The sequence below is a fragment of the Cinclus cinclus genome, chromosome 9 (assembly GCF_963662255.1).
Source record: "Cinclus cinclus chromosome 9, bCinCin1.1, whole genome shotgun sequence".
In the NCBI taxonomy this organism is placed as follows: Eukaryota; Metazoa; Chordata; class Aves; order Passeriformes; family Cinclidae; genus Cinclus; species Cinclus cinclus.
Window position 1 is genome coordinate 10,889,021 of NC_085054.1, and position 22,866 is coordinate 10,911,886.

At 36.5% G+C, this 22,866-nt stretch overlaps 1 protein-coding gene across 2 annotated transcripts in view; it reads left to right on the plus strand.

Moving 5' to 3' along the window:
• The first annotated feature begins 695 nt into the window (after nucleotides 1-695).
• Nucleotides 696-22,866, plus strand: part of TTC21B (tetratricopeptide repeat domain 21B) — a 34,034-nt gene continuing 11,863 nt past the window's right edge. The window contains exons 1-20 of one of the 2 annotated variants that reach the window (XM_062498230.1): nucleotides 696-731; nucleotides 865-994; nucleotides 1,956-2,066; nucleotides 3,234-3,400; nucleotides 5,253-5,375; nucleotides 6,844-7,001; nucleotides 7,316-7,400; nucleotides 8,801-8,899; nucleotides 9,509-9,701; nucleotides 10,629-10,726; nucleotides 11,223-11,427; nucleotides 13,204-13,329; nucleotides 13,764-13,921; nucleotides 14,822-15,046; nucleotides 15,632-15,870; nucleotides 16,174-16,246; nucleotides 17,249-17,359; nucleotides 17,737-17,875; nucleotides 19,315-19,421; nucleotides 20,511-20,699. In XM_062498230.1, coding sequence (XP_062354214.1) covers nucleotides 711-731; nucleotides 865-994; nucleotides 1,956-2,066; nucleotides 3,234-3,400; nucleotides 5,253-5,375; nucleotides 6,844-7,001; nucleotides 7,316-7,400; nucleotides 8,801-8,899; nucleotides 9,509-9,701; nucleotides 10,629-10,726; nucleotides 11,223-11,427; nucleotides 13,204-13,329; nucleotides 13,764-13,921; nucleotides 14,822-15,046; nucleotides 15,632-15,870; nucleotides 16,174-16,246; nucleotides 17,249-17,359; nucleotides 17,737-17,875; nucleotides 19,315-19,421; nucleotides 20,511-20,699 — 2,757 coding nt within the window. In that variant the 5' untranslated portion in view covers nucleotides 696-710. Of the gene's footprint in view, nucleotides 732-864; nucleotides 995-1,955; nucleotides 2,067-3,233; nucleotides 3,401-5,252; nucleotides 5,376-6,843; nucleotides 7,002-7,315; nucleotides 7,401-8,800; nucleotides 8,900-9,508; nucleotides 9,702-10,628; nucleotides 10,727-11,222; nucleotides 11,428-13,199; nucleotides 13,330-13,763; nucleotides 13,922-14,821; nucleotides 15,047-15,631; nucleotides 15,871-16,173; nucleotides 16,247-17,248; nucleotides 17,360-17,736; nucleotides 17,876-19,314; nucleotides 19,422-20,510; nucleotides 20,700-22,866 lie in introns of both variants that reach the window. The other variant, XM_062498229.1, reaches the window with a different exon arrangement.

Genomic DNA, 22,866 nt, shown 5'->3' on the forward strand with positions numbered 1-22,866 from the left:
CCTTGTGCAGTGCACTTGCTGTGGGAGCTCACTGTGAGCACCGTGCCGGAGGAGCCAGGCAGCTTCTCCTACAAAATCCCCAAATCCCTGCAGCTTGCGTTCCGCTCCTGGGGCTCGGCGGCACCACCGCCGGCTTTCCTGGTGGATGGACTGCACTCCTGCTCCAGTGGCACGCTCTTTAGCAACCTTTGTTCTGATGTCTAGAAATCATGGCTGAGAATGCTCTCACCTCCACTGGAAAGTCTGAATTTTACTAGTCTTTCCAACTCTTAATTCTCCAGGAGGAAAGGGGGGGGGGGGGGGGGGGGGGAGAAGTTGAGAGATGAAATTTGTCTATCTGATGTGACCCTATTGCTATTGTATTTCTCAGAGAAGTGTCACATAACTGGAAGCGCTCAGTTACATTATGAAACGTATGCAACGTGGGCCACTTGGTCGTACGTTCAGCCAAGAAAAGCAAGGAAACGAACGCATTCCCAAAGCTCCCACCGGGCGCTCCGGCCGTGAGGGCTCCCGAGGCACAGCCGCTCGGCCGCCGGCAGAGGGAGCCAAGGCGCCGGGAGCCGCCCTCCCGCTCCCTCGGGCTGGCCCCGCCGCCTGCCCGCCGGTTTCCTTCCCGTGTCTCTCCCGCCTCCCTCCCGCTCAAGCCAATGGCACGGCGCTGTCCTCACCCTTCCGGAGCCCCCCCGCAGCGGCGTTGGGTAGCGACGATGGACGCTGAGGAGCAGCAGGTGGGCGCCGTCCCGCCCCGGCGGAGGGAAGGAGGGGTGGGGGCGGCCGGGCTGGGGCGGTGGGCGCGGTGTCCCCGGGGCCGTCCCGGGGCCAAGCGTTGGCACCGCTGAACCCGCGGCCTCTTCCCCGCAGGCGCTGCTCAATTACTACTGCCAGGAGGGGCTCTTCCAGCACGCCCGGGCCGCGGCGGACGAGGCGCTGGCGCGGCGGGGCGCGGAGCCCCTGCTCCTCTTCTACCGGGCCTACGGCGCGCTGAGGGCAGGTAACGGCTCCGCCCGCAACGCTGGGCGTCCATCCCCGCCTCCCGAAACTCAGCCCTTAGTCCGCTGCGCCGGGAAAAGCGGCGTCGCGGAGTCCGGGTGTATTTATTCCGTGTTGAGTAAATTGCCGGTGTGTTGCCATCTGTCACCGCCCCTCCCCAGTGTGAATGAAAGTGATCTAGACAGCGTGGTACCAAAGTGAGAAAAAGCAAGTGCTTTTGTTTTTCATGGTTTCATGAACATGTGTCAGGTAAATAGGTTCCTTGGAGGCAATTTGAGCCCTGCCCAAACGCATTTTGCATTTGAACAGAAGCTCACTGGTGTCTCCCAGTTACCAGCTCTTCCCTTCAAAGCAGCTGTGTTAATTTTGTTACGTCCTGTCTCAAGGAAACTGACAGCTAAAACCTAGTGGGGCGATCTTTGTGTAAATTACACTGTTCTGAGTTTATTTAGCCACATGTTTGTTCCAAGGATGTCGGAAATATTAACAAGTAACCCAGCATGGAGGAGGGCTGAGGCAAGTCTAGGAAGGTGTGCTGGTTTTGGGGGAGTGTGTTCCCAAACTCCCAGATGTTTTTATGTAGGGATCCTATCATTTTTCAAGATTCTTGTCTATTTTGCTAGTATTCAAAACATTCACACAAACAAGGCAGAAATCCTGGTTGTAAAAAGAAACAGGAGCAAAAAGAGCTGCTCAGTGCCATGTATAAAACAATAAATGTGATTTTCATCTTTCTGACACTTGGCAGAATTAGCACGTAATTCAAGTTCTTTGCATTGATATGCAGAGATGTTTTCTTTCTGGTTGTAAGTTGCACAAACAAGTGAAAGCAGGTATATATACAGTGAACAAAAGCACTGAAGAAAAAATAGAAGGGAAAATTTAAGTCAGTTTGATGTTTGATGATTATATTCTTTGTCTTGAAAAGTGTGATAGCTTATTCTGTGCTTTTTTTTAACTAGGTGATGTCCAAGAAAGTATTCGACAGCTGGAATCTATTAAAAACAAGCAGGAGGTGTCACTTTGTACAATGATGGCTCTGATTTATGCCCATAAAAAGAGCCCTAATCCAGGTATGCCTATTAAGACATGCCGTCCATATTTTAAACAGCTCTGTGTGAAGGCCTGAGAGTTGTAGGCTAATTCTGCCGAAATTAAAAAGGTTTAGTCTGGTTTTGCATTTGACATACTGAATTTAGTGATGCTTACCAAGATTGTAAATAAAAATACCAAACCACAAAACTCAGAAGCATAAGGGTGAATGTTAAAATAAAATACACACACCCACAAAAAATCTGACTTACCAGCCATGGTGAAAAATCTTTGAAGGAAAAAAAAATCAAGGTTCTTGTGGTTGTTGTTCACTCATGCCTGGTATTGGTACTTTTGAGCAGAGCAGCAGCTTGAAAAGTCTTTAAAGCCATGCCGTTTCTATCTTTCAAGTTATCCTAACCATACAAATGGAGAAAAGAATTTTGTGGATTTTGATATTCCTTTCTCCAAGCTAAAAGCTGGAATGACTTTTGTTAAGAATTGCATTCTCAGAGTGACAGTTTGTTTATCAGGTGCCTTAAGTGGTCATTAAACTATTGCTGCAGTATCTTTCTCACTGTGCACGTTTATAGCTGCTGCCGACAGTTTGTTAAACAATTTGATGTGAAACAGCTCTGACTAATGGCATCACTCTTATTTGAGTCCCTGAGTATTAATACTGCAGGACAGCAAAATTATTGTGGATCGTGAGACTGTCTGAGAGTGAGAGCCTTTCTCTCATTCATTAGGTGGGTCACCACTGCCAGAGCAGGAGATGGAGTTGGCCAGCAGGGCCTGCCTTTCCCAGTGCCTGGCTGGGCCTGATCCCCTGGGTGTCCTATAGGTGCTGTGTGATGGCACTCCATAATCTGATCCATGATCTTCTCTGACAGCAAGGTCAGGCTGACAGGCCCGTAGTTTGCCAGATCTTCCTTCCTCCCCTTCTTCTAGATGGACATCACGTTGGCTTACCACCATCTGGGACTTCCCCACTTCTGGGACCTCCCCATCAGCCGTGTTAATGGGAGCCCTGTTCTGCCTTTTCCATCTGTATCTGATAAATATCACTAATTGGGTGGGATTGCCTGCAGTTTATCAATGTACAGTACAGAAAACAATGTTTACTTTTGGAGCCCTTGGCTTATGTGCTGTTCTTTTGTACTATTTTGAGAGGCTATCAACAAAAACTCTGAACAAAACCTTTTCAGATCGAGATGCTATTCTAGAGCTGGATGCAAGGCTGAAGGAACAGCGTAAAACAGCAGGACAGCAGGCTCTGTACTATGCTGGCTTGTTTTTGTGGCATCTTGGTCGTGAGGACAAAGCCCGTGAATATGTTGATAGAATGATCAAAGTTTCTGGTGGTGGTAAAGAGGTAACTGGTTTTTACCTTTCTTTAATGTAAAACATAAATAGGACAATGCATACTGTGAAACTAGACTTGTGGCATTAATGGTGTTTGGAGGTTATCATGAACTATTTTGTGTTCTAGTACTTTCCTTCTTAACTGTCATAAATTCATTTGACACAACTGAGTAAATTGCCATAATGATGTTTTGTTGACTAATATTAATTTTCACTTAGTAAATAATAAACAATGGTTTAATAAATGAAAATAAATCAAGATTGATTTTAAAGCCAGTATTGCTTTATTTTTTGTAGTTACACACCTTTGAAGCAGAGCTGTTAACGTTGTGTGCATAATTGTACAGTAATATCAAACAAAAATGTTCCATTGTGTGGTTCAGTACATTGCTCAATTTGTAATTCATAGTTTTATGTTTGATCTATTGCATGAGTTAGAAATCTGCCACTATTCTAAACATTAGTTTCTGAAGCTATGATTTAATTAATAGCTTAGCTTTCAAGCTGACAATGATTATTAATTTAAATTGGCAGTTATTTTAAATAAAAAGTAATTTACTGGCTAATTTATCCTAATGTGGAAATAACTTACAATAATGAAGAAATAATTAAGGACATCACAAAGCAATAATATGGTAGTTCTTAAAAAGACTAAGGATAGGTAATTTTGGTGAAATAGCAGTATTTATGACTCTGCTCATTCAAACAATAGTAGTTTGGTTTTGTTTGCTTGTTTTTATTCTTAGGAAATATTGTCTGGGTACGTTGCTTAGTATGAAATATTTCCAGCTGAAGTATGTAAAAATATTTGAAGTAATGTATTATTTTTTTCAGACATGTGCATAGAAAAGTAAAAGTACGTTAATACTTAAATATATAGAATTTTTTTTAAGTTCACTTTTGGTTAGCTCTTCTAGTTTGATAGTATGAGATTATGTTTAGATGTTTAAGTCACATTTTTTGAGAGATGATTCAGAGTGTTTAAGTTTGGTGTAATAGGATTTGTTTAGTATACACTTATTTTGATAAGATAATTTATGTATTCCTTGTATAGAAGTACAACTGCCTTTTTTAAAAAAAATGCTCAAGTCTATAAAGTTCAGCCAGTTTCTATTGCATAAAAAAATCATGACCCTGATTGTTAACAGTTACAAAATATGGCTCTCCTACTAACCTTTGAGTTTTAAATACAGAACCCATTTCTTTATATTCTAAGAGAGCTAGTGGTATTTTATATTTTAAATTTTTGTTTTGACGGCAATTATAATTTTATTAAATAATTCAGCACTTCAAAATATATTTTATTTATTTAAGCTATAATTAATGTTTGGAGCACATAAGAGAAATTTCATTCATTACAAGTAGTAAGTTCTTCAATAAAAGGATGCATTTCACCTTTTAGAAGTTTGAGTGTCCTTCCAATAACACTTTTGAGGGTTTGAGGAATAGCATGAGTTTTGCCTTTCACACAGAAGTTTTTCTTTTTAATAGAAAAGTAGAAGAAAACCCTCAAGTTTCTCACTTTTTTCAGCACCAGTATATTTCTCAGTGTCTCGTATAAACAAAATCTTAAGAAAACATTGTGCTGAAATGTTTGAAGAAAATACTCTGTCTAATGTGATCACATCTATGAGGTTTTGTTCTGACTGATGAGCATGTTAGACTTGTTTGGTGCCATTTGATTATTTTAACTCTGGAATAAATTCCTAAAGTGATAGGTTATGCTCTAGACTGGTTATGTCTCTGAAGTAGTTAAAATAGATACTCAAAGTCCTTTATTTAGGTTATTTCTACTTATCGTATCTGGCAGAATTTTCTATTACCTAGTTAGATAAGAATTCCAATTTGTATTTTGTTAACAGGGCTTAATTTTGAAAGCATGGCTTGATCTCACCTGTGGGAAAGAAACTCACATTAAAAAAGCTCTGAAATACTTCGATGAAGCACTGCAGGAAGGCAATGATGTTTTTGCACTGCTTGGTAAAGTAAGTTTACTTCATTTTTTCAGCTCTTCCTAAATGCCATTTTAGTCTTGTGAAGTAATTGGAGAGATGCAGAGAGGAGTAGTGCTTAATGAGCTTGTCCAAGGAACAGAGATACAGCTCAGAACCTGTAGGTACTTTAGGGTTCTTTAGACACCAATGTAAAAAGAAAGGTATAGATTAAATTCAGTCAATCTAAATGTATACTGTGGTTATGATTTTGCTATGCACACAAGCAAACCTTTCTATTAATGTATTTATATGTACAAAATGAATTTCAAATTACTTGAGAACGTGAAAATGTGTGGTCTCTTCCTTTTCACACGCAACACCTCTACACTTAACAGAATTGCTGTGGGCCAAGATGTAATAGTTAAACACTGAAGTGTGATATTTTTAAAATGTTGCTAACATTCTTTTTAAGTTGTCATTAGTCTGTTTCCTGAGTTCATTTGTGTTCATGTAATCAAAAATGATTATGTTTCATTAAAGGAGTGAGAGGCATTGTTTTCTTTCCACATTTTCTGTTTCAGAGCATATTACTCTGAAATATTAACAATATTGCAAACATTGTTACTCATTAACATAACATGATGTTTTTTTAATACTCTAAAGCTAAATGTAGAAAAAATTGTTCAATGAATATTAGAAGATTGAAGTTCAGGAGAGTGTGCACAATGGTATGTGGTTAGGTGTGTGCTTGGCTGCACGTGGACCATTGAATTAGATTAAGAGTATATGTCAAATATTGTAATTAGGGTTTAGACAAACGTGAATCTCACTAGGGCTTAAGAAATTAACTCAGAAACTACTGCTTGCATAATTTCTGTCTTAAAAAAGATGAAATTAAACATCACACACAGAGTCACTGGAATGTGGTAAGTAAATTCAAGGCATCAAAGCAAAGCAGGGTTTAAGTCCTAAATATATTTCTATTTGAATTAATTTAAACCTGTGATTCTTGACTTTTGAAAGTTTGGTATTTGGAATACCCTGTAAATCTCATTGCACTTAGAAAATTGTTAATTCAAGCAACAACAATATTTACCTGCTAAGTGTGGGTTTTTACATGGTATGTACCTCAGAGCTTGAATAAATGTTTCATCAGTGGGTTGTGTTAAATATCCTAAAATTGTGGGATACTTCATACAAAGGTATTTTAAACCTAATCAAACAATTTTACTCTTCAGCTATGTCTTTCTTTTTCTTGGTTGCAATTGACTAGTAAGTTGTAAATACTGCAGTTACCATTGTTACAGAGCATTTTCCACACACACCAGGCTTTACACATCATCCTTTGCTGTTTGGTTGTTGCTCATATGTCTAACTGTGGTTGGTATTAAGGTAAAACTGTTACTTCAGGAAATAATCTTTTCTCTCTAGTTCTTGGTTTCTGTATGAAAAAACCTCTGAATCTTGTCACGTGTGTGAGTGTACAGGCTCTTGATATGGCTTTTCTTCCTTCCATTAGGCACAGTATTTTGAGGTCCGACAGAATTATTCAGGAGCTCTGGAAATTGTGAACCAGATAATTGCAATCTTCCCAAACTTCATTCCTGCTTTCATAAAGAAAATGAAGCTACAACTTGCCTTGCAGGACTGGGAGCAGACAATTGAAACGGCACATAGGTTGAGTATGAAGTAGCACACCACTGAGTTATTTTCTTGCTGGATTTATACCCTAAGGATGCTTTGAAACAAAAGTAGATAGGTTTCCATTCATTGTTAATCTGAATTAGTTGCATCCGTTTTTTTAAAAATAAATTTCAAATAAATTAAGTTTTACTAGAACCCAGTCTTGTAATTCTGTGTTGCTTTCAGTTGAGATCCATGATGTAAAGTGACTGAAATACAGCTTACTCTATTCCTCTTTTAAGATAAAATAGATGATTGAGCAAGTGTTTGCTTAGGTTTCTTTACATTCACCTTCTGTTTTTCTTTAGACTATTGCAGAAAGATCCCCTCAATTTAGAAGCGTTGAGAATGGAGGCCCTGCATCATCTGTGCAGGGAAGGAAATGTATCTGAGGTGAGTAGCAGAATGTTGAGCACAACATGGTGCATGTGGTATCTAGTCCCTATAAAGGTTATCTTCTTTATGTATCCTCCTCATATGCTTTGGCTGGTCTTGTGCTCCAGTAATCTGCAGGAGGTATATTCACCTGTTCTGATTTGAATGGCTACTCTAGCTCATTGCTGAGGTGTTTTCTGGATGCCAAGGGAAAAAAAAATTAACCTTCATCTTTCCAGAGAGCAGGTGTCAAGTAAACAGAAATCTGATCTGGACAGTTAACTGAATCATGATGATTTGAATCATCAAAGTGATTTTTTTTTTTTAAATGCTCTTTTGATAAATTCCTAAGTTATTGTAAGCCTTCCATTATTTTAAATATTTCATTAATTGAAATAAGGGAAATGATGAGGTCTTATAATGATAGATTTTTGGAAGCAGGCCATAGTTGTTACACCTGTGTTTTATTCACCATTTTTTGACAATTATTGTGGGTTTTTTTCAGCTCTAAGCATTCTATGCTGCTTTTCCTTCTACTCCCAAGATGCATTTTCTTGCACAGGACTATGTGCATGTATTTTGTATGTGCAACACTTGTGCCATTTTTCAGGGAGTTCTAAAATAGTTGATCTAATTTGTGACCAAAAACTCTTTCTATATTTTTTCTCATCATGCAAAAATACTGTGATAATTTAAGTGGAAAGATAGCAAAAATAAACGGGTTTTCATAGTGTTGTAGGTGTTTTCAGGTTCTAAAAGAAAAGGTATTTATGTTGCTTAAAGCATTTTCAGTTGCTGCAAAGAGCTCAGTCATTAGCCTTCTTATAATCAAATTTAAGTCTTATGCACAATCAAGGGAAATATGGGGAAGTAGTAAGAATTGCTGAGTCCAGTGAAGCCACCCAGGAAGGAACCTTGCTGGATATAGTAGAGTGTTAACTAAAGATTCTGGAGTAAAATGTCTCATGTAACTAAGAGCCCTGTCTAGGGAAAAATTTCAAGGCCTGTTAGATTTACACATTTCAGGTATACCTAAAACCATAGTAAAAAAACCAAAACTGTCTACCTTGTTATTGTATGCCCAGAAATCCCATTAGGTGTTTGGGAAACTAATGCTGAAAGCATTTGGAAGTGCTTTGCTTTTGAACATGTGTGTCTGATATCAGACTTAGCTGAAGCCCTTCACCTTTCTTCAGCATGGATAAAGGACACACGGTCAGCCTTATTGTCACTTTACTATTCCAAAGTGTTGTCTTAGGAATTTTCAAGTCCAACTCCTCACCCTGAAAGCCTCTGAATTTATATTTCAAAGTATTGGTGCATAGTAAAAATGTGAGTAGTTTGTAGTGAAAACTGTTTGATTGTACTAATTTTTAAATTCCTTCTATTATTTATTGTACTATTCCTTTTTCTCCAAGGCTTCAGCAAGACTGGGAGACCTGATTAAAGCACTGGATAGATCAGAACCACGTAATTCTGAGCTATTTTGTAAAATGGCTTTAGCTTTCAGTAGAACAGTGAGTATGCATTTTTGTTGTTAAGCAGCATACAGCTATCTATCTATCTTGGTTTTGTTCCATTTTTTGGTAGGCAGATGTTGAATATTTGTCTACTAAAAAGTAGAAAATTGTGGACAATTGAAATAGATTACCTCATGTAGCCTTGGTAACCAAATTTTTCAAATCTTACATTCAGCATGAATTACAATGTTTAGGCCATCTCATTCCAAAAATGGTTTTACTGCTTGCTTTTAAGTGAGAAACAGTGAAAATACACAAATGCCAACCATCTTCTTACTGTATGAAACTGACAGGTTTAGTCACATAACCTTGAAAGTGAAGGCTTCCTGAATCTGTGTATTTATCAAAAATTGCTGTAAGGAGGCACTCAAAGCAGCTATTCTTTATTGTATGGTATTGTATATTTATGTTTGAATCCATCCCACATTAATGTCAGTTTTTATAGAATTACTACTAAGTTATTTTTATAGAATTACTACTAAGTTAGACTTAAGTTATTCTTACATGAGCTATTGTCTCTACTGATCTGGCTATATTCAGTGTGTTTGTCTAATTGAATCTGAAAACTACGAAAAGCTTAAAACTTAAAATTGTTCTTCTGATTAGTGTGGCCGGAACCAGCTCATCCTTCAGCATACACAAACCTTAGTACAAAGAGCTTTTGATTTGGCATCTGACAATGCAGAATTTGCTACTGAACTTGGCTACCAAATGATTTTACAAGGGAAAGTGAAAGAAGCTCTAAAATGGTATAAGACTGCTATGACACTTGATGAAACAAGTGTTTCTGCACTAACTGGTAAGGTCTTACACTTCCTTTTGATTTTTACTGACAGTGTTTTTTGATCAAATTTCCCTATTACTGGTACTAGGAAGATCTTGAACTATTAGAACAGGAGCATTGGGTTATGTTTTCAGATTCATTGTGTGCTTTCTTCCTTGTGGCAACAGTGCCTCCTTACTAAATACATCTTTTGGTCTTCCTAATTGCAGAATTAATCTCTGTTCTAAATTAGAGCTCTCAAAGTAATAGTAGGCACAGACATTTTGCAGTATCTTTCTCACTTTATTATATAATTTCTGTAGTGCCAAAGAACTAGAGAACTCTTAGGCACTACAAAAACAAGAAAATCAAGGGCAAGATAGAACAAGCTATCCATGTTCTCATTTTGTCCAGATTATATTGAAAACCATTATCAAGTCAAAACATCCTACCTTGGATGTAGGTGTCAAATCCAAAAGAACCCCACTTTATAGTAGGTCCCATTTGTGTCAAGAAAATGGAGTGTAAATTTTTAAAAGGCATATTTGCCTGACAGATTTTTCCCTGTATTGTTTTTCCTCCTTGACTGTGCTGTGGCCTTAAACAGTATTAAAATTTTAGATGATGGGAGTGGTTTATATGTATGCTTGAGATTGTTTTCCTTCTTGTACTTTTTCTGAATTTAGAACCCAGACTTTATGGTGCTTCTGCTTAGTCTAGAACCAGTTGAAGGTTTATAATTTCAAACTGCTTTATTGTATATTAGTGTATCAATCATGTATCATCTACCCGAGGTTTTTCTGAATACGTAAAATTTGCATTACCGTAACTCTTGATCCATTCTTTCTTTTCCTGTCATTGCTTTATGAAGAGGTTGAGGAGAGGAAAAGTTAGTTGTGGAAAAGAAAGTGTGTGCTTGACTAGGAAGATGAATTGGCAATAAAGTCTTTCCATGTGTTACAGGAATTATCCGTTGTCAGCTAATCCAAGGGCAGTTAGAAGATGCAGAGCAGCAGTTGGAGTTTCTTAATGAAATTCAACAGTCCATTGGGAAATCTGGGGTAGGAGGCATCTTTCTTTACTGAGATACCTTGATTACAATCTGAACTTTGGCCTTCTAGCTATTACATGTTCTGTATTTCTAGTCACTTGTGTAGAGCATTCTTAATGGAGTACTGTTAAGTCTACATTTCAGTTTTTCTTTCTGTTGAAGTTAATGTGTTGCTTAACGTTGCAACCAGGCTGTTTGCTTTCAGAGCAAAAACATCATCACTTTCTAGATGTGATTTTTCTCTGGATGTAACTTTGAAATGTCAGGGGGGGACAAATATTAATTAATTTCAGGAGTTTGTGATCAGATAAATGTTAACGGTTCTTGCACAAATTAAAGGGATGAATTGGTAGAATAATCAAATGTCCTTTACAACATACTAAATGTCTTAGAGTACCCCTAAATATAAATAAGAAGTGGCTAACATTAATAATCACGTAACAGATGAATGTATCTGGAATATGCAGAATACCTGGGGTTTTGTGTTTGTTTTTTCTTTTCTGTAGGAATTATCTTTCCTGCATGCAGTGCTAGCTATGAAAAAACATAAGAGACAAGAAGAAGTTTTTGCTTTACTGAATGATGTTCTGGATACTCACTTTTCATCTTTGCATGGATTTCCTCTTGGTGTGGAATATTTTGAAAAACTAAACCCTGATTTCTTGCTAGAAATTATTAGAGAGTATCTTAATTTTTGTCCAGCACAGGTAAGCACCTGTAGATCGCAGCTGTCTGAGAATGGGAATTTTTCATTTTGAGAACAGTTAATCATGAAGCAAAAAATTAGGAAATTTTCCCATTTAAAATGTGAATTTATTTGAAATAAGAGTATGTTTTGGGATATTACACCACTGTTTAGTCAAAGTAATGATAAAAAGATGTGTTTTGTGATGTGAGCAGGTGGCAGTATTGACACCTGAGCAAACTTTAGATATTTATTCAGTGCACTCTGTGTGTGTAGTTGCACTGTCTTAGTATCTCTTAGGAAGCTGTAGCAATATGGTGAATAGAGCTATCTCATTATGAAAGTAGGATGTTCACGCTGTCCACCTATTCATGAAATGTTTTTATTGGCTTAGGATAGTTTTTCAGTATATATAAATTCTTTATTTTGTGTGTTGGTAAAAATCAATGGAATACTGCCTATTAATATTATTGCTAATTCCGGTGAAAAATCTCACTTGGGTAACTTAATTTTCTGTGGCTGAATTTGTGTGCTCTAGGTTTTCCAACAAAGGCATGTAGAACTTAATAAATTGAATGGGGACCTGACATGTTTAAAGCAGAAGAAACACAGTTGAAATTTCTTTAAATAGTGTCTTCCTTAAATAGATTACTCTTCTGAAATAGCTGGGAGCTGACTTCTGTTACCCTGTCATTATTTCTGGCCTAATTATAGAACCTTTTATGTAGAGTTGTGAAATCTTAACAGGAAAACAAGTAGCTTTCATTGCTATGAGCTGCCTCACATCTATAAGAAAATGACAATGTTTGAAAGTCTAAAATATCAGTAGCAGTGACATTTTCATGTCACAGATGATAGGAAGTGTCATTCTATTATGTTGTGCTGTTATCTGAAGACTTCCCTGGGATACGTTGCAGAAATACTGAATGGCAATGATGGTTTTTAATTTGGAATTAAAACTGTTTCTCTGAATTGTTGTCCATAGAACAACGATTTCTTCCTTTTTTAGAAGAGAGACCTTTGCTGAAGTTTCCTTTATCTCTTTATTACAAAAAGGACTGCATGGTGTCTGAAAGTGAGGAGCTAGCTGGGTGGTGGAGGCTTCCATTTTGGTTTTGGTTACTGTGGAAATACTGTGAACAGAATGATGTTTAGGTTGCCTTTACCTTTTTTAATGTATAAACCAGTTAGCAACTAGCTAAAGTACTAGAGGGAAATGAGTAATACTTCTGATAAAGAGCAACTAAAATACAGTATATTATACTAGCAGTTTGCATGAAAGTAGCTGTTTTCCTGCTTTAATTTTCAGTTTGTTGCTAGCAGTATGGATATATTCTTTAGCGTGGGATGAGGGTAGGCATGACAGGACCAGAACCTTTTCTTCCCAACCTTCTCATCATCTATTCCAACTTCAGCCTTGAAATTTAATTCATGGTACTGCTATGTTGGATGAGTTGGCCTGATAATTCAGAATGTGTAACCAAATGTTTATGGCCTGACTCTTCTGTGTATGTCAGGTCTGAAGTGTTCTGTCATCCTTGAAGTCTGAGACTGTCTTGTGCTCCTGCTGATATCAAGAAGTTGGTCCCTTAAATTTCAAATTTATTTGTATAGTTCTTCATAACAACAGCTGCATTGACTGAAGGAAATGACATGGCTTTGCTAAGGCTCATTTGAGTTTAAAGTGAAGCTCAGACTTAAAATGAAATCCAAATCTAAAACCTGTTGACTCAAATGCTGGGTTTTGTTAGTTTTTTGGGGTTCTTATTGTATTACTTACTTGTGTTTTTGCTTCTAGCCAGCAAGTCCTGGGCAGTCTCCTTCACCACTTCTCAAGCACTGTGCTTCAGTTCTTGAAACTGTTGTAAAAACTGTGCCTGGTCTTCAACAAGCTGTCTTTTTAATTGCAAAAGTGAAGTACTTGTCAGGTAATAGCTATATGATGGGTAGTTAACTTCCTCCTTTGTTTATTTAATAAAAAAAATTAATTTCACACTTGTAAATAATAATGAATATTTTTCTTTCTCTGCAGAACACTATGTTACAGCTAAGTGATGAACATTTGCTCTTCCCTTTTTTGTCCTTTTTATGAGAGTATCTTAATTGTACAGACATATAAATATAGTGGGTTGTTATCTATTGTTTCCCAAAGTTAATTTATTGAATGATTTACAGATGGAGTAATGGGAAAATACCATACCTTTCACCTTTTTGATTTCATGTCATAACCTTTTAATACTTTGTATATGAGTTTATTCACTAGATGCTGACAATTGGCAAATAAAAATGACATGTATATAATAACCTCTGTATTTCTTATGAACTGTTTTTTTCACTTTCCCTTCCTTTCCCCACTTCCTAGGAGATATTGAAGCAGCCCATAGTAATCTACATTACTGTCTAGAAAGGAATCCTTCTTATGCAGATGCACACTTACTGATGGCCCAGGTGTATTTGGCTCAAAACAATACCAAGCTATGTTCTCAGTCCTTGGAACTTTGTCTAAGCTATAATTTTGAGGTGAGTTGAACAAAAGAATGAAATAATTTTATTCAGTCGGTCATCTGAAGTTGTATGTTTTTGTATATCATGATTTTCAGCTGAACTTTTCTAACTCTTCCACTTCAAATTGAATATCTATATGAATGTGGTATCTGAATATTTATCAAAGAAATTACCATTAAAACAAACCTAACGCCTCACAAGTTACACTTCATAGGTCTTATACATTACAGTATGGGATTTTTGATTTGCTGACATCATTTGAACTTTATGTAGGATTAGCAGAGAGTTGGGAACACAGTACACACACACCACTCATTAGGTCTGAGTTGTGTCCAAGTGTCTTGAGACAGCTTAGCTGAAAACTATCATTTCTTTGAAAGTGTGTCCCATCTTGCTTTCTTCCTCCAAGTGATACAAGAAAGCTGGAGATTAGTATCTAATTAGCTACTAATTGAGGTCCTTGCCATTTCAGAGTTGGATTTCTCTTACAGACTTTTTGTTTCACATGAGGTATGTTTTAGGAAGGTGAAGAATGGCATACAGGACTTGTGCCAGATTATGATTGTATTATGATTCCTTTAACTAATAGTTTGGTGAAATGTGCACACAGCAGTGTAGGAGACACTCAGAATACCTTAAAATTCAGTCTAGTTTAAAATAAAGCAGCAATTAATGTTCTATCCCAAAGTCTCATCCCGTGTAATAGTTTTTCTTTGTAATTAAAAACTTACAAAATGACTAGTTTGCATACTCTGATAATTCTTATATTTTTGTAAGTAAATTTCTGAAATTGAATTTGTGTACATTTGGAGGGAAATAAGAAACCAAAGTCAAAATTTTAAAAAGATCTTGTGAGGGGTTTGAATACTTTACATCAAGTAAAATTATGAAACTCTTTATATTATATATTTTTAGGTGAGAGAACATCCTATGTATCACTTAATTAAGGCCCAAACACAAAAGAAGCTGGGAGAAATACCAGAAGCTATTAAAACCTTACAGATGGCAAGGAATTTGCCTGGAATGAGAAAACCTACAGCTTCCTCAAAAACAAAAGGAAAAAGTATTGAAATTGATGCAAGTGCTCGTGTGTCTGTGTTCCTAGAGTTGGTAGAAGCTCATCGTTTGAATGGAGAACCGGTAAGATGGCAAACCTGCTGAAATACAAAACACACCTGAAAACAATTCCCTCTTCCCAGTCCCATTTCTATTAGTTCACAATAGAAAACCATCACTTCTTTTACCAAGAGGATTTGCAGGGATGTAGATCTCTGTTGTCAGAGTGCTTTTAGCAGTAGTTTTGTGTAGCAGCATCCCTACTATCAGCTGTGTCTAGATAAGCAATAGGACACTACATAGGTATAAGGATATAACAGAAGCCATAGAGTCCTGTGGTTTGGAGGCCAGCCCAAACCAGCTCGAAGCAGGACCTGTTGGAGCAAGGTGCTAAAGATATTCTCTAGTTGAAATTTGAGCATGTCCTTGTATATATGCAATACAAATGTAATTTTCTTTACTAAAACTTTCTATAGTAGTCAATATCACAGTGGTTTTATTTAAAAATCAAAAACACTATAGCAAAACATGTGAATACTATGGTTTGTGGTTTTTGTGGTTTTTATTTTTGTTGGTTTGCATAATGCCCATAAATGCTTATGATGTCTTTATTTTTTGCTGTTCAATGGCAGGAACTAAATTAATTATGGGTTTTTTTATTATTTGCAGCATGAAGCTGCTATAGTCATCCAAGATGCCATTAATGAATTTTCTGGAACACCCGAGGAACTAAGAGTTGTGATTGCAAATGCAGATCTGGCAGTTGCTCAAGGAGATGTGAAACATGCCTTGACTATGCTCCGCAGTATTACACCTGAACAGCCTTACTTTGTACAAGCTAAAGAAAAAATGGCAGATATTTATCTTCAATATAGGAAAGATAAGAAATTGTATGCTGCCTGCTATAGGTAAAAGTTCATGGTGTGCATAGTTACCTAGATGTTTACTGATACCATGGTGAACTCATTTTTTCTTTCTACTGCAGCAAATGAGAAATATTTAGTGGCATTAGTTCATTTGAGTAAATGTGGTAACATTTAAAATGATAATTGGGAGTCTTATTTTGAAAAGATATTTCAGGGGTTTTTTTGGTTTATTTTCAGAAATAGAAACTAAAATCTGCAGAGGATAAAATTGTTGTGCCCTTCTCTTGTTTAGATACCAGTCTTGACATGTTAAATACTGAGCAAGGTTTTGTCTTCTGCTTCCAGTGACCTAGTGGAAAAACTGCCAAGTGCTCATACTTTTCTTCTTCTTGGTGATGCATACATGAACATTCAAGAGGTGAGTGCTGGAGAAGAATAGAATATTTGAGTAGTTTGTTGACTTTGTCTAGTTGAAACATTGTGGCATGCTGACTCTTATTGATTGACGTTTGTTGAACAGAAACTCCTTCAGGATATAAAACAATAAATATTGACGATGAATAACTGTTAAAAACTGTTGAAAATGCATTATTCTAAGAGCTTGCTCGGTGAAAGTCAAGGAGGGAATGTTTTCTAAAAGAATACTGCCTCATAAGATTAACAGATATCTAGAGTAAGAGCTAAATTGAAATCACAAAGAAGCTGGAAATGTTTAGAATAGTGTTCTGGAACTTAGAATAATTGTAGGTAACTTAAGATGATGGCTTTACTTAAAGTTTCTAATTGTGTAGTTCCTGTACATTCTTTGCATCCTTCGCTTTCTTGATGAACTGGAAATGCTACTTAGTATTGGCAGAAGAGAGTGTAGTGAAGTGGACATGGGAATTTGAAGGCTACATGTTTAAATTCATATATTTAAAAAATAGATTGAATTAGGACATGCAACTGATAGTTTAGATTGCTAGTTTGGACATCTGTAGATGATTCATTATTGTTTTCATATTCATATTTGTGTGTAGTTTTTTCCTTAATGAAGAGTTATCACACAAAATGGAATTTATTTAATCTGCTATAATGTGGCTAGAGAAGGAAAAACTGATCCAGCACTAATCCATCTGCCTCTTTGTTAACTAGTGAAGATAGTAGCAGAGAAATTGCAGTGAAAAAAGAATTAAGTGTATTCAAACTCATTTGTTTGCCAAGCCTCTCTATATTTTGTTTTAGCATGAAAATGTTAATTTACGTGGGCTTTACATTTCCTGCAGTTTTATAGTAACCATTCTTCTCTCAGAAGTATTGTAGCTTATGAATCAGTAGTGCTTGGCAGTCATTCCTGGAATTGTTACGAGATTTTGTTTTCTTCATACACCTTTTTATCATAATCTTTGACTTTACATGTGTTTGCATTTTATTGTTGAAGCCTGATGAAGCCATAGAAGTCTACGAGCAGGCCTTGAAGAAAAATCCAAAAGATCCATCTTTAGCAAGTAAAATTGGAAAAGCCTTAATCAAAACACATAACTACTCAAAGGTATTCTATAAGTACTCTATTAGGTTGGTTGACCACTGTGTCAACATGTGGGCTTTCCTTGGGTAAAAGCATTATATTTCAGAGTGCTAAAATAGGCATTTTATCCTGAAAGTAAGTTTGTAGATTCCCTTTTGATCATATGGCCAAAGGCACAGTTGGTAGATCCACACACTGGTGGATTCAGATCTGTTGAATTGTAGTTCTGGTGACTTGCAGTGGGTTTGGGCTTGCACTAAAAACCATGTTTTATTAATTCTCCATTGGAAAAAAGTAAAGAAAATTGTAAGCTACATGTCATTCAATATCTAAGTTAACAAGATTGCTGTCTTTAAGATTTGTCTTTAAATTATTCACAAATGTTTGCTTCTTTCTTGAAGGCAATCAATTACTATGAGGCTGCAGTGAGAAATGGTCAGCAGAACTTCCTTTGCTATGATTTGGCTGAGCTGTTAATGAAACTGAAGCAGTATGAACAGGCAGAAAAAGTACTTCAGCAAGCTTTAGATCACGAGCCTGGTAGGACTGTTACTAATTCACAGGAAAACTTACAATTTCTACTGTTACTTGTGTTTTCTGCATGACTCTAAGGAGTAAATGAGTTCATGGGCACTTTTTTTGCAGTGGTTTAATTACATTTGTTAACATTTGTGACTGTCTGAATAGAGAAGCAGTATCATTAGTAGTCCATTCTGTAAGGTTTTCTTATGTCACTGTATCAGTTTCATGCTTTGCCGGAGCATGTTGGTTTTCCATCCTGTTTACTTCTTACTGAAAAAGTCCTCTGGTTTAACATTGTATTCCTGTCCTAGTTAAGCCTTTGAGGATCTTGCTAATTTAATAGTCACGCTCAAGACAGCTTGATTTTTCTAGTAGGGAAAAATAATTAGCAGTAAATACAGTTTGCCCCATGTACTTTGAAATTTTATCTTCTTTCAAAATGAAGCAAAAAGGTTTTTTTTTTAATGTCTTTTTTTAATGTTTTTTTACATACATATTCTCTAAGAGAAAAATGTTTTACTTTAGCTGACTGGAAAAATTACTGAACAATTTAATAATTTTTTTATGGAAATGCTTGAATATCCTTTATTTGGGAAAAGAATTTAATGATAGCAAATACACTGAGGGGAATGATCTTGCACGGTCTAAGGTACACAGTCTAATCTCTGATTTAGAATAACATGTCATAATTACAGCACCTTGAAGAATCGTTTTCTGATAGAATGCAGCTCCTTAATTTTAATAAAGATACAAGGTTTTTTGTAGCATCTATATTTTGATGTGGAACTGTGCTCAAGATACTGTTTTGTCAGTAGAGTAAAATAAATGTAAGCCAGGGAAGGCTTGAATTCTTCAAATACTAATTTATGCATATTTATTTTAACCAATATTCTAAAGCTGCCTGCTGTTTTAAGTTGATAGTGAAATATTTAGTTAAAATAACTCTGTATTCATGTCTGTTCCAGACTCTAGCAAAAGAAGCATAGTCTGGCTAGAAATTTCTTCCAACAGTCTCATGCTTTTTGTGTGTAGAGTAGCACATTATATCAATTTGGACATTTTTCATTGACTTTGAGGAGAATTTAAACAAGAAACATCAGGAATGGCTTTATTTCCATTTTTATTTATTTCTGTCTGTTTACATCAAAATATTCTGTCTCATGTCTGAAAATGCGAATAGACCAGTCAGTAATTTTATTTTATTCTGTTTTGCATCTTTCCATGTCTTTGGCCTTAAATCTCACTTTGTTTATTGTCTGTAATGTTTGCTATGCTTGCTACTATACTCTGCCCACCAGCAACGTAACAAGTCAGATCACAATTCTAAATAAATAAGATGGAGCTGTGAGTTTTTCATGTATGCTCTTGCCTGGAGGATGTGATGAGTTTCTTCTTCCTTTGACTTTACTGGAATGAGTTCCTTCAAAAATAATATTTATTTAATATCATTCTTACAGTTAATGAGTTGTCTTCTCTGATGGAAGATGTACGTTACCAGGTACTTCTGGCAAAAATTTACAGCAAAATGGAGAAGATTGACAGAGCTATTGTTTCATTACAACAGGTAAAGGGGGAAACCAAAAAATACTTGTGAGAACTTGCAACGTCCTCATGTTTACCCCTGGTTTCACTTTCACCCCATATTCTAACCATAATATCCATGTGAATGTGGAAAATGAGCGTATGCTGGGGAACAGCATCAGTGACTGCTGTGAAATGTAAAGTACATAAGGTGTTATGCGGTCTGAGCTTTTTGCAGTCTGTGTTATGTGAATTTTAGATAAGAATGCAGGCTTTTACTGCAAGCCTGCAGTCTCACTTTGCCTTCTTTTGTGTTCATACTTCATGGTTTTAGCATATCAGGTGAAAATGAAATTGGCCATGAGGGCAGCTAGATTCCATATCTTTAGCTCAGCATTGAAAACCATTCACAAAGCAAAATGGAACAGCTTTCAAGGGCTACCTGTTGTTTTGTTGTACTGCTGAGCAGCAGTATTAGTATTAAATAGCAATAATAAAATCTGTTCATTCTGCACTTCAATATTATCCCTCAGACTGAGGCTTGAAAGAAAAAATGTTGGGAGCTAGAGGTTTAGTCACTTAGAAAATGCTTTCTCAACAAAAAGGTTTAGCAAGAGGTGTGGTCAGTATTTTGTTCTGTTATACCTCCACTCTGTGAAAGTGAAGGCAACAGAAATGCCTTGGTAGAGTCTTCTGACCAGCAAGAAAAGTCTGCAGATTGGTTAGAAAGGTAATTGTATGTAAGGGTTTAAATACTAATGTCTGTAAGGTTTATCTTTGTTCAATTCTTACTTATTTTTCCTTATAGGCTATTTTTTTCTTTCTCAAAGTTGACTTTTTTCCCCCCTATTCTCCGTTTAGTAAAATTCCCCCTAAGCAGTTTTCAAAGAGATATTAGAAGTTCTCCCCACATGTTATTTTGTGTTTTAGTTGTAATTCCCTGCTGGGCAAAATGGGAGGCGTGTAAGAAGCAGAATAATATTAGTACTTCCTTCTTTAAAAAAAAAAAAACAAAAAAAACCAAAGAAAAGAAAAAAACAAAAACCAAAAAACAAGTACACTACTTTATAGTAGATAAATGAAATTAATTCCTTTGACAGTTTTTGATTGCTCACTGCTTTCCCCATACCAGGCTCGAGAAGTACAAGGCAGAGTGCTTAAACGGGCTCAAGTGGAACAGCTGGATGCAGTTCCTGCACAGAAACAGTTAGCAGCTGAGATTTGTGCTGAGATTGCAAAACATTCAACAGCCCAGCGAAACTATGAAAAAGCAATTAAATTTTACAAAGAAGCCCTTGTTCACTGTGAAACCAATAACAAGGTCAGTTCTCCCTCTATTTTGCATTGTTTTTCCATTCAGTTTTGAGATGCAGCAAAACATTTTTCCAGTTATCCACAGAACAGAATAATTTGCAATTGCTTCTGCTGCATGATATACATAGAACCTTGAACTTTCCCCCTTTCATTGGTTACCATGATAGAATAGTTGCATGCACTGGTAACTTCTGTCTCTTACAAGAACTCCTGACTCAAGTGGTGTCTGCATGCATTCAGTGAGCCTGTCTTCAGGTATCAGCAATGATGGAGATTGAAACAATCTTGCTTGGTGCTTGTCCTCTGAAATGAGCTCCCAGTAATTTTGGTCAGTACAGACAATTTCTGCCTTTTCTGTGTCTATTTTAGCATTTTTAGACTTCTATCTGGAATTGGTAGTATTCTGATTTTAGTTACAAAATGTTGCTGTTCTTGAGCAGGATTATTGTGCTGCTTCTCTCTTTTCTGCACAGTCTCTTTCCCACAGATTGATGAATACAGGTAAATTTGGATTTAGTTTTATCTTCCTCTTCCTTCTTATTTCATAACCCTGGGCTTTGGAGGTAAGAGAGAGAGAAGAAAAAGTCTTAAGAAATTTGTGGTTATAGCGAACACAAAAATTAGATGTCATCTTTAGTGAGGTTTTTCTAGATCAAAAATAAATAAATACAATTTTTGTTCATTTGCCATAATTTTCTATCATAATGATGTTATATACTTAGGTGTTATGTGAAGACTTCTTATTTTGATGCTTGTTATTGAACAGCTGTCACATGCATGAGCTGCTAAATACATCACTTCATTTTAATATTTGAGCTGGTGTGTTGTGGTTCCAAGAATCTAGGTCCTCCTAAAGCTACAACTTCAGTGTATTTGAGACAGGCTTTTCTGAAGGCATCCTCTAAGAATGATATGGAGAAGAAAAATAAATTGGGAAGGGAATAAAAGCATCCTTAAAATGGTGATTTCATCATTCTGCCATTAAGAGCAAGGAGGCTGCCTGTCATGGTACAGGTACAGCTGTGACTTTTTCATCAGTATCAAAGCCTAACTTTGTCTTTCATGCCAGTACTGTATTTCATACCAGTACTGAAACACCAGCATGGCATTTCCCTTCACTTCTTGCTAAAGTCATACTTTTGAGAGATTCCCATTGATACAAGGTGTAGACATTTGTACTAAATATCTGTTAGATATTACTGAAGAATTTTGCTGTAATCCTACTTTGCTAGCAATACAGATTACAGTGACATCTTAGAAAATAAGTCTGAATTTCTGATTAAGAACTTGCTGCCTACTTTTTGAGTAATGAAAGCAAAATATTTTGTTAGCCGACAAATATTGGTGGGTATATTTATAGTATAAAGGTATTATCTCACTATATTTTCATAGTCTCAGTAGATTTGAACTTTTCTTCTCTGCATTTTTGAAAGCATTGCTAGTACAAGAATAGAATTGAATTCTTTTCGATTAGAAAGTATTATTTTGAGCTGTTAAAACTCAGATCTGTTTTTTGGCACCTTCAGAGTTTACTTTCCTTAAAATTATATATGGAGGTAATGGAAATTTCTTTGAAGCTATCTGTGCCTTGTTTCGTCAGAACAAAATCTCCTGTATATTAGCCAGAGTAACCCAAAATGGATTGAAATACTGCATTCATTCAGGTAAATGTGAAGATACTGCAGTCCATGTCTTAGGAGAGTTGTTTTGTTTGGATTTACATGGTGAAATCTGGTAGGTAGTGCCCTCCCTATGTTTCCTGGAGAAGGTAAGAGGCAGTGCAGTTTCCAAATGGTCACTTGAAGACAGATTGCATCATGCATATCATTTCATACATCATTGTTGTGTGTGTTGGAGTTGAAAATCGAGAGACCACTTCCACTCATTAGAATCTAGTGTAGAACTCCAATTTAGCTATTTTTTTTACAGCTGGAAGTAATTCCTTGACTCCAAGACGGCCTTTTGGCATTCCACTGAGTCATGCACGTAAGAGCAGCAGCTTAAAGAAAGCTTTCATAGTTAAAGTTCTGGCAGGCATGCATTCTCTGTATCATTTCAGTGCTTACCCACCTGCCTTCCTGTTCCAGAATTACATGGTATATGTTTGAGTATGAACAGAACAGGAAGTAGGAAGAAAACAGTTGTTAAAAACTGTGCTAGAAGCCTGCACGTTC